This window comes from Nicotiana attenuata, chromosome 2, assembly GCF_001879085.1.
Source record: "Nicotiana attenuata strain UT chromosome 2, NIATTr2, whole genome shotgun sequence".
Classification (NCBI taxonomy): domain Eukaryota; kingdom Viridiplantae; phylum Streptophyta; class Magnoliopsida; order Solanales; family Solanaceae; genus Nicotiana; species Nicotiana attenuata.
Window position 1 is genome coordinate 56042364 of NC_031990.1, and position 11891 is coordinate 56054254.

At 37.7% G+C, this 11891-nt stretch overlaps 1 protein-coding gene across 1 annotated transcript; it reads left to right on the top strand.

Annotated features, from left to right (window-relative positions):
- Positions 384 to 2978, top strand: LOC109210670 (probable BOI-related E3 ubiquitin-protein ligase 3). Its single transcript, XM_019374124.1, has 4 exons — positions 384 to 578; positions 687 to 790; positions 894 to 1198; positions 2122 to 2978. Exons 1-4 carry the CDS (start codon positions 502 to 504, stop codon positions 2647 to 2649), a joined length of 1014 nt encoding a protein of 337 aa, XP_019229669.1. The 5' UTR covers positions 384 to 501; the 3' UTR covers positions 2650 to 2978.

Sequence of the window (11891 nt, forward strand, 5' to 3'; positions counted from 1 at the left end):
TATGATTTCTCATGGTTTGACTATGGAATTTTGAAATGAAAGAAATGGCTGGGTGAAATAGCGTTAACTGAGGCATTAAATGAGGGGAATAAGATAATGCATGAGCCGGGTAAATAGTTTGGGTCGCATGGGTAGGAGGAGTAAATAATTTGGGTATGAATATTAAAGGGTAAATAGTTTGAAATTAATGGGTATAATGTGAGATTTTCTCGTTCTCTAAATGGGGGTGCTCAAAGCGCATATCCAGTGCAATTCCGACGCGTTTTGGATCTGTCGTGGCCCATAACGAATTGGTATTAGCCCAATTAACGATCCTGATCCACCCAAACTCCTGCCATGCACCCAATTTGACAATTCCTGAAATTACAGGAACGAAACAGCAAATGCAGGAGAATCTTTTTTCTTCTCGAACCCCCTTCACAATCTTCAATATTGAAAACACCACCCCTACTTTTTCTCTTTCTTCTTCCCCTTTCCTTTCTCTCTCTAAAAAACCTAGCTATGGCTCTTCCTCATCACCATCTTCAACTACACAGTATTCAGCAACAACAACAACAGCAACAATCCAACTCTTTCAGGTACATTCTTATCAATTTCAGCTTACCCATGTTAAAAATTCCCCCTTTCTTGTCTAAAAATCCTTTCTTTTTGCTGTTCTGATTATAATTTCTGATTTTTTTTTGTAGAGATATATACAACAATATGGACGGTCAGATTTCAACCCCAGTTGCTTATTTCAACGGCTCAAATCTTCCCGAACAGTCTCAACACCCTCCTTATATTCCTGCTTGTATTTCTTCTCTTCCTAATTTTATTTTATTTTTTCCTTAAGAATTTTTTAGGGTTTTATCTAATTCTCTTTTCTTTTCCCTGTTTCTCATGTATTTGGGCAGTTCAAGTAGTGGGGTTAGCTCCAGGTCCAGCTGATGAAGGAGGGCTAGATTTACAATGGAATTATGGGCTGGAACCAAAGAAGAGGAGACTCAAAGAGCAAGATTTTCTTGAAACCAATAACTCCCAGATATCTTCTGTTGATTTCTTGCAGCAGCGATCGGTGTCCACTGGATTGGGCTTGTCATTGGATAATGGACGTTTGGGTTCATGTGGTGACTCAGCATTTCTTGGGCTTGTGGGTGATGATATTGAGCGTGAGTTGCAGAGACAAGATGCTGACATTGATAGATACATCAAAGTTCAGGTTTTTATGACTACTGTACCTTTTAAGTATCAATTTTTTTCCAGTGTGTGTGTTTGTGATTTGTGTTTGTGTTTCTTCGCCTTACATTTACGTTTAGGAAATTTTACTATTTACATTAAGGGTGCAGTGATTTAGGGAATTGAGTAAGTATATCTGAAGAGTGTTATTGTTCCTGCTAAATGAGGCTGATGATATAGCATACATGATTGCCCTGGTTGTTACTGGAATTTCCCTTTAAACCTTGAATTTTAACTAGGTCGGTTGTGAGGATTTTTGAAGCCGGAGTAGGACAAAGTATATTACTAAATTAATGAATGTACATCCTTGGTGTTATCCAGTCAGATTAGCTTTCCATTAGTGGAGATTTCTTTCAGGGAAAATGTATAGCATGTTGAAGTTGTAGGTACGGAAACTTTTTGACAGTTGAGCATTTGCTTCTTCGTGAAAAAAAAAATCAGCCAATTGGTTGTGTTTGTTAGGCCTTTTAGCTGAGGAGATTTGTTGTTGTCAACTAATTTTGAGATAGCTTGAGAGGTAACAGAGCTGCATACACGAAACTTTTCCTGACCTGAATCATGTATAGGACTCGCATTTGAAGTGTAATTACTTGTTTTGGTTCATACTGATAAAATAACCTAATGAATGTTACACTCTTGTGTGTGTTCAAGAATCTGCTAATCATTGGTACGAAATAGAGGAGTCTTTATTTCTGCTCGTGTTTCAGATATTGGCATCTTGAGTTTCTGCTCTTGATATTCTTATAAAAATAAAGTATCTGCTTTAGATATTCTAGCTGCTAGTTGAAATCTCTTTGGCATAAACCTGTCCAAATAGTAGAGACAGTGTCATTTATAACAATTGTTAATGTTAATATTATCTTTGTTGTAAACATTCTGCTTGATTTTTTTTTTCCAATTCAAAAGGGTGATCGTTTGAGGCAAGCTATCTTGGAGAAGGTTCAGGCTAATCAGCTTCAAACTATCACCTGTGTTGAAGAAAAGGTCCTTCAGAAACTTCGTGAAAAAGAGGCAGAGGTTGAGGATATCAACAAGAAAAACATGGAGCTTGAATTGCGAATGGAACAGTTGGCTTTAGAAGCCAATGCTTGGCAACAGCGTGCAAAATACAATGAAAACCTGATTAACACGCTTAAGGTAAATCTGCAACACGTTTACGCACAAAGCAGAGATAGTAAAGAAGGCTGTGGTGACAGCGAGGTAGATGACACTGCATCGTGCTGTAATGGTCGGGCCACAGATTTCCACCTGCTTTGCCGGGATAGCAACGAAATGAAGGAGTTGATGACTTGTAAGGTCTGTAGAGTCAATGAAGTTAGCATGCTATTGTTACCCTGTAAGCATCTCTGCCTGTGTAAAGAGTGTGAAAGTAAGCTTAGTCTTTGTCCCTTGTGTCAGTCCACTAAGTATATAGGCATGGAAGTTTACATATAGTTGGATATTCTGAATCTAATGTACATGCCTTGACCAACTTTGTGTCCTTCCTCCTGGTCAGCTGACACTTTGTATACACTTGAACCCACCTAAATATTCAGTGATCTCTCTATTAGGAATTCTTGGCATTCTAATTGTCATTTAGCACTCTTATTGGATAGAATGTCAGTTAACTTTTGGGCTGATGTTACATTTCCTTCAGAAGATCCAGTATACATTGATGTCTGTATTGATTTGCTGGTAACTGTACTGCCATTATGTAATGACATATTCTTGCTAAGCAACATTGTGTACTTTGTAGTATCTAGTTGATGACTGGATTGCCATTATGGTATATAGCAGACAACTTACAGTAGTGAAGAAAGGCCAAAGATTGTGTTACTTTAGAATTTTTGGGTCAGATGACCTGTTTCCTTATGTATGGTCATGGGCAATACTTAATTTAGCACAAAAAATTCATCAAAGGTATTCTTGATTATAGTTCTCTGGTGGCGCAGCGAAACTTGTTTCACTTAAAGCAAGTCCAGGGAGTTCAAATAACTAGATCATGCTGAAGTGTCTTTAGAGGAAACCTTGTTTCTGCATGCAATACTAGACCGTCTTTTTACTGAGGGCATCGCGAGGACATTGTGAGTATGTTTCCTGATACATGCACATTGCACTAGACTTATTTTATGTTGCACTACTGTGTGCACTGTTTACCTGATCCGTTGAGTCAGTTACATTTTTTCATTACTTTATTTAATCAGTTATATTCTTCAGACATCTTTAATACTTGTCTTTATCTCTGTCGCTTGTTGTGTTTAAGACCTGTTCACCTAGCTATTTGAAATTAGTTCAGTTTAATCCTTCTTTATATCAAGCATAGAGTGGGTGATATCTCTATTATAGGTGTGTGCTTTATCTTTGTACTAAAATTTTATTAAGAATGAGGAAATTACTTGGTTATGTAAGATGTTTAGTTGATTGGTAGATTTTTCTCATTCTTTTTGCAATGTGTGCCAAGTGTGGATGATGGTTTGAAGCTTAATATAGTATGGGTGAGGAGTGAGACAAGGCATGTGTGGCAGCTAAGTTGTGCTTAATGGGAGATGACCTTATCTGTCTATCATGGAACCATATTTAGACTTTTATCAAAGAAGCAAAAAATGAAACCATGTTTTAGAGTAATCTATTAAGAATAAAGAACCTATGTGAGTGAAATTTCATTATTGACATAGGTGGTTACTGTGCATAGTAAAATGATGTAGAAGATTATTGTTTATCTGATCTAAATGCCACTGAAAATTTGGTCTCAATTAAGTCTAGTCTATCAACATTACCCTAAAGAACAGATATGGTCTAATTGCTTCCACAGTTCCTGGAGTAGGTACTGTCTAGAAGATTGTGGGTACCTGTTTCATTTGTCCTCTTTTAGTCACTTCATTTGGAGGCTTTCCAACATTTCCTCTATTACAGGTGTCAAACCATTCAATTACTTATTTATTTTTATTTTTTGGCACCCAAGGGTGTGGCTTAGTGGTCAATGAAGTGGATTGAGAATCATGAGGTTTCAGTCCAAATCGAGACAAAATTACTAGGTGATTTCTTCTTATCTATCCAACTCCTGGTGGATAGAGTTACCTGGTACCTGTTGCTGATGGGAGATAGCAGGTAACCTATGAAATTAGTAGAGGTGCACGCAAGTTGGCACGGACACCACAATTATTTAAAAAAAAAAACCCATTCAATCTTTTAACTTGGTCTATCATAGCAGAACTACAATTGCTGGTTCAAAGATTAATGAATCTCTCTATTACAAAATTTTGCTCCATATTGTTATTCTAGTGGCAGTGGAAAGCTCTATAAATTGCTCATGAATTTTAGATTTGTCTCAAGAAATAGTTTTGTTTGATTTGTTATGTTCCTTGCCTCGGCTAAGCTCTAGTGAAAAAATTTGGTTTTACACTTTGTTCTCCACACAAGGTTCCTTTCTCTTCTTTCTCATGAGATGCTTTATTGCTAGGTATTCCAGAGATTTGTTTATGAGGTATGCTATTTGAGTAGGCATTAAGCCAATTTCTACAGCACCATTATCTTAGTTCAAACAGGCAATGGAGTTTAGTCAAACAATCTGTAGGATAAAAAGGAGATCTATTAGTGTGTATCTTGTACTTTCTTTTTTTGGTTACTATTAGTACCTGTTGTTTCTTTCGCTTCGGCTTTCTTGCAATCTTGTTGTTATTACTGCTTGTTGCTACTGCTTCTTTTTCCATCTTTCCTTGAGCGGAGGGTCAAGGTAGAGGTAAGGTCTGTGTACAAACTACCCTCCCCAGTCCCCACATGTGGGATTACACTAAGTTTGTTGCTGTTGCTTGGAGTGAGTATAGGATTGCCGGATTGAGTATATGAGTTATTTATCATGGTTAAATTATGAGTTGTTTATTAGCTGAGCAGATGCTACAGGGTAAATTCGCTATGAGCAATTGAATTAGTCTCAAAGAGGAGATTGACATAGAAGTTTAGCAGCTTAACCACTTCATATGGTCCATAAAGATGTCAGGTCCTAGTCTTGACTCTTGAGCTAAAAAGAGGAGTTATACTGCAGCAAGTGCTTGGCAGGAATACAGGTATTGCTCACCCAAGATGGCCTTCATATTATGTGTTCTTTGTCTTTGCAGGACATAGACTAAAGACGTGCTTATAATTGGTTGTCATTGTCTATATGGAAGAAGTTCTTGAAGTAGTAGTTCATTTGTGAAATCAACATCTTTTAAAAGGGATATTTTAGGATGGTTCGAGGAACTGTGTATACCCTTTGACACGATAGCTCAAATGTGTCCCTCGGAATGAGGATAGCCTGGTGCTATAGTTTGGGAAGGAATAGTTTGCCATTTAAAACATTTACATATGAAAAGGGATGGTTGAAGTGAATGTTATAGCAACATTTTGCGATTAAAAGATACCTAACAAAGAGAGGAAGCATGTCTATTTTAGAGTATTGTCATAGAAATGTAGAAGTTAAGATAGATTATTGGTCGTATAAGATTGGACAAAACGAGAAATGATATAATTAGACAGAGGTAAAGACAACACACTTTGGTGGATAAAGTTGGAGAAGGGACTATATCTCAACAATCTATGTGGTCTCAGCTGGAAAAAAAAATTAGACAGGTAAAGACAACACACTTAAGATAGATTTTTATGCTTCTTAACTTGTTTTTCATAGAACTAGTAGGATGAGATGCATATTGGTCTCTATGATTGTAGTATGCAACTTCTAGTTGGTTTTGTCTTCTTCTTCAAGTGCTGAGTAAAATGACTGGAGATTGTTTGCATTTTGTTTACTTTGTATCAGTATTATCATTACTACAGCTAGGGGTGCTTATCGGGCGGATTGAGCGGATAATTACGCTTATCGGTTCGGCTTATCGGTTATCGGTTATCGGATTATAAATGTAGTAATCCGCTAGCCCTCCAATAAGATAACAGGCGGATTGGTATCGGATTAACGGTTATTCGGCTAAACCGAAATTTTCTGAACAATGTTAGCCTAGTGAATACCAAACGGCCAAACTGCATAGTTCACTGGCTTTTATTCCTTTCCGTTGTGGGACTTCATATGAGCCTCCTCTTTTAGCGACTCCACTCTTCTTATTTCAACTAGTTGGTTTGGTGATTAAATTACTCTTAATTGGTCCTTTACATGTGTTGTACCCCTATGTAGCTTGGTGTCCAAGATCTTCAAGAGAGAGACGAGACTGACAAGTGATGAGCACGACCAGATTCAGATTGAGAGAAATTTTGATTAGGGGTTTAGGACTTAGGAGAGATGATTGGTCGACTTCTCACTCTCTGTTGCGAACTGAATTCAATTGAGAAGTAGTTAGGGATTTAGCCATTTAGGGTTTCAATAGTATTTTATATAGGAGTAAAAGTGTAAATATAAAAATTCTTAACAAGTTAACGGTTTATCCGATTAGAAAATTGAGTAATCTGCCTCCAAACCGTTAAGACGTTAATTATAAAATCTCAATCCATTCACTAACCATTACCCCGATAATTTGACACTAATTAGCCAATAAACTATCGATTCGGTTGACGTTTATGGTTTGGTTTTGCATAGCCCTAACTGCAGCAGCGCAACTGTATGTGTTTGAGGGCAAAATCATGCTAACAAAATTTGCCTTCAACTGGTTGCCGAGGGGGTATGCACTTCATTTGTAAAATACTTAGAATTTTTGTTACTTACCGATTTACAACAACAATAAATCCAGTGAATTCCCACAATAGAGGTTTTAAGGAGGGTGCCATGTATATAACCTTACCACGACCCTGGAAGGTAGAGAGGTTGTTTCGAAAGATCCTCGGCTAAAGAACAGATAAAAAAAGTAATGACAACAAATATAAACAACAACAAGATAAAAAGAGGACCGAAGCCAAGGTAGCAATCAAACGGTAGTAATAGCAATCTAAGAATAAAGGGATAACAAGCTAACACTAATGCTATCAAACTAAGGAAGACAAAGGGAAACACTCGACTACCTATTAACATTTTGCCGTAATCCTCGACCTCTAACCCTCCTATCAAAAGTAATGTCTTCAGTAAGCTCCAGTTGCGCTATATCCTGCCTAATCACCTCTACTCAAGACTTTTTTGGCCTACCTCTACCCCTCCTCATACCCATCACAATTAGCCTCTCATACCTCGTAACGGGACTTCTATGCTTCTACTCTTAACATGTCCGAACCATCTCAACCTCGCCTCCCGCATCTTCTCCTTCAAGGAGGCCACTCCCATTCCCACCTACTTAATTTTATATATACTAGTGTTTATACTTTTTAAATATATAAAGTGCCTTAATCCAAGCAAGTTCCTCGTGAGTGATCTTTTTCAAGGTAAGAAATCGGTGGCTTTTACTGTGTACCGTGGAGTGACAGCAAAGTAAGCTGTGTACCTTTATATTTCACTAATAAGTGGAGCAGGCGTCAGAGAGTATGAAGTGATTAGACAGTCAAAAAATATGCTCTTTGGATTGCCAATTTTACAGAGAATCAAAGACTCCTTTTGCTTTTTGAACCGATTTAATCGGAGAAAAAGTCATCTTCTATCCATTACCTGCTTATTATTACCATTTCAGAGGCCTAGTAAGCTTTTATATATTCCTTCCTTTTATTTCGTGAGGTTAAAACTTGGAGGGGAAGCAAGTGGAGAATGCAGATAGTCATATGTTAAACAGTGGGTAAACAAAGAGAAATGAGAATGATGATGGATTGGGCACTGTCCTATTAATGTTGCATGTAATATTTATCTAGTTTCACAGTAGGATTATCATACATTGCCCAGTGACAGAGTTACATTGGCATAACGGTGGTCAATTGAATCTCTTTTGTTAGAAAATTACGTGTATGTGCAAAAAATTTGTCTTATTTTGGTGATTGAATCCTATTGAGTATTGACATTAGGAAAGCTTCTAGTCTAGTGGTACTGTGGTAGTAAAGGGTGTACAGAAAATGTTTTAAGTCATGAATTTGAATCTAAATTGTGACATTTTAACATTTTCTTTAGTCCTCTTATCTACAAATTGTGCATCCATTCTTGCATCTGCCCTTCTATATAGCAAGATTTTTGGAAAAATGATACTGTGTAACCGCCGTAAAAAAGTAGACGCAATATAGATATAACCACAAACACTTCTTTGTATGTTATATATTAAAAATATACAAATTTTATATACTTTTACGGCTACCCGATATAAATAATTTTCACCGCAGGCTAAAAGTGATCTTTGCCCAGATTTTATCCTAGAGTAGCTATTTGATTTGGTATTCCTCGGATATTTCCTGCGGTTCCTTGGTTAATATGCTAACAACTTGGTATGATCAATAATTACATAGTTTGAGGTGTATTGGAAACCTTGGGTGGCAAGTATGGTAGAATAGCGTGGTATATTCTAGTGGAGGAAAATAAGTTGCCAGATAGTGAGAGATGGATGAGTTCTAATAGAGATGAACATCAGATTCTTTGTTAATTATGCCCCGAAAAGTGGTGACAAAGAGGAAAGTGAATAATGCATCTTACATGATTATCACAAATATATCACAATCTATTGTCGTTATCATTTTTATTATTATTTTTCCACCATAGCTTTCACCTTCCCGGCAACCGACCTCGGTCCTATCCTGTCTTTCCTCTATTCATTTTACCTAATTATAGAACTTGTTGAGGTACAAAGCAGGGTGTAGTTTTTTTTGGAAAAGAACCATATTAATATAGAAAAAAAAAAAGATCATTAAAACATACAGCGCATGCCAATCATGCGCTATATGAGTTTTGACCTAACAGTCCAAGCTAACAGCCGCTAGCTAAGTGAAACTCTTTAGGGGAATTACATCCTTTATCACTTGGCCCAACAACCCATCAAAAAATAGCCAAAGTTTGAAGCCCTTACCTATTGTAGCCCAGGTTTTACATAACCTGAAAATTACTTTTCACCAGTTAGCTCACCTCTTTTTTCTTCGTTCCCCTTTTTTCTTCGTACTTCTTCTTCTTCTTCTTCTTCCCATGTCAGCTTTTGCACCACAAAATTTCTCAACTATTGTTATTCTCCTTCAATCTTTTCCGGATTCCAATGGTTAACTAAGGATTTCAAAAAATAAAAGTCACAATTACAGGTCGTTCGAAGATTTGATTTCAGATATTGAGTTTTCCGATTTGTCCCAATTGATTGGAATCATCAAGATGCGTTCAAAACATAAATTTCAAGTGATTTGGAGTAGATTAAGGCTATATTTGAGTTAAATTTCAGAGGATGCCCAAGGAAGAAGAAGAACACGTGAAGCTCCATTGATAGGATTCATTTGTATAATAATGCACAATATTGTATAAATAGTGTATAAACACCACTTATAGACTATTATATACACGGTTGATACATTATTTACAGGCATTTTGGTGAATTTCTCGCATTTTCTTCTTCTTCTTCTTCTCATTCTTCTTATACACCTATATACATAGTGTATCAAGAATATTTTCACTCTGTGATTATACATCTTTATATACTTTTATACAAATATATACATAATGTAGCTCTTTGTATAAAAGTGTATAACATTGTATAAAAATGTATAAGCATCTCTGACGAAATTTTTGTACGATTTTTACTTGCAATTCTTGTATAAAACTAGTCCAAATCTCCAGCAAATAACTTCAAACTTTGTATACAACCTATTTAGACTATTTCTAATAAGTTCAAACAATACCCACTCCAAATTTCTCACAAAATCATAATCGAAATTTAACAAGATTAGCATTAAAGGAGATGAGATTTTAGGTTTCTCGCGTATGTTTTGCATTTTGTAGTTGTGATAGGTATGTATAAACCTGAAGATATACAAAATAAAAAAAAACAATTCAGAGAAGTATTGCTTTTGGAAGAAGGCACGAATAAGTGTTGACTGAATGGGGAACTATTTTTGTTTTCAATTTTGTTTGCATATGATTCTTTTTTATTAATTCAAATTAAATATTTATGGGTGAAAAATGAGGAGAGAGCTACAATAGGGGTAGGTAGGAATAAATGAGGTTGTTATAGTTAGAGCTAATGAAAAAGAAAAGTTCTTATTGATATTTGGTTACACATTTGCAAACTTGTAACTGGGCTAAAATAGTGCAAGGTCAACTTATGGAGTGCATTATTATGTTATTTTGTCAACTCTTTATCATGCCTTGTATGCCTCCAATTTTTATTTTTGTTTCAAGTTATGTATATTTCACTTATATTTCTTATGTGATGGTTGTTTGTATCAAATATATGACGACTTCTATTTCTTCACTATCATAAGCACATAAGAGTGGTTTTTGAGAGTCTGTGGTAGAAGTTAGGCAGGTGAACGATAGATTAATAACTATTAAGTTGGTGGTTGATGAGTGTACTCTAAATGTCGTTAGCGCTTACGCGCCGCAAGATGGCTTGGATGAGGAGGTTAAAAGGCGCTTCAGGGAGGGGTTAGATGAGATTGTGCGTAATATCCCGCTAGCCGAGAGGTTATTTGTAGGAGGAGATTTCAATGGACATATTGGGTCGTCTGCAAGTGGCTATAGTGAGGTGCATGGCGGCTTCGGTTCTGGTGATTACGAACTCGAGTTTCCCAAAGAGGGAGGAGCATTTGGTTACTTTCCAAAGCACGATGGCGAAGACTCAGATTGACTATCTCCTCCTCAGGAGATGTGACAAAGAGTTGTGCAAGGATTGTAAGGTTATCCCGGGTGAGACCCTCGCAACGCAGCATAGGCTTTTGGTGATGGATGTTGGTATTATGATAAAGAGGAAGAAAAGGTCAGTACCGGGACGTTCGAGGATCAGATGGGACGCCTTGTCTAAGGATAAAGCTCAGAAGTTGGAAGGGAGGTTATCGGCCATTGGAGCCTGGAGGAGTAGTGGGGTCGCGAGCATTATGTGGTCGACGATGGCGGACTGTATTAGGAAGGCGGCGAGAGAGGTGTTAGGGGTCTCGTCGACCTACTTTGGTGGACACAAAGGCGATTGGTGGTGGAATAAAGTGGTCCAAGGTAAAGTGGAAGCGAAGAAGGCGGCGTACCTGGAGTTAGTAGGGAGCACTGGCGAGGAGGAGAGGAGAGGAGAGGAGAGGAGAGGAGAGTGAACAGTGAGAGGTATAAGGTAGCTAGGAAGGAGGCGAAGCTGGCGGTCACAGAAGCTAAGATTGCGGCTTTTGCTCGTCTGTACGACAAAGGCGGGGAGAAGAACTTATTTCGGCTGGCTAAGTCAAGAGAGAGGAAGGTCTGGGATCTAGACCAAGTGAGGTGCATCAAAGACGAGGACGGTAAAGTTTTGATGAGGGAGGACCAGATTAAGCGGAGATAGCAGACCTACTTTCATAAACTTCTGAATGAAGAAGGGGATCAGGATACTGTGCTAGGTAAATTGGAGCACTCCAAGAGTCACCGTGACTTTAGGTATTGTAGGCGCATTAAGGTAGAGGAGGTCGTGGAGGCAATGCGTAAGATGAGTAGGGGCAGAGCTACGGGGCCAGACGAAATTCCGGTGGAATTTTAGAGGTGTGTGGGTAGAGCAGGCTTGGAGTGGTTGACTGGGCTATTTAATGTTATTTTCAAGACGACTAGGATGCCGGAGGAGTGGAGGTGGCGTACCGTGGTTCCGTTGTACAAGAACAAATGTGATATCCAGAGTTGTAACAACTATAGGGGTATCAAATTACTGAGTCATACCATGAAAGTTTAG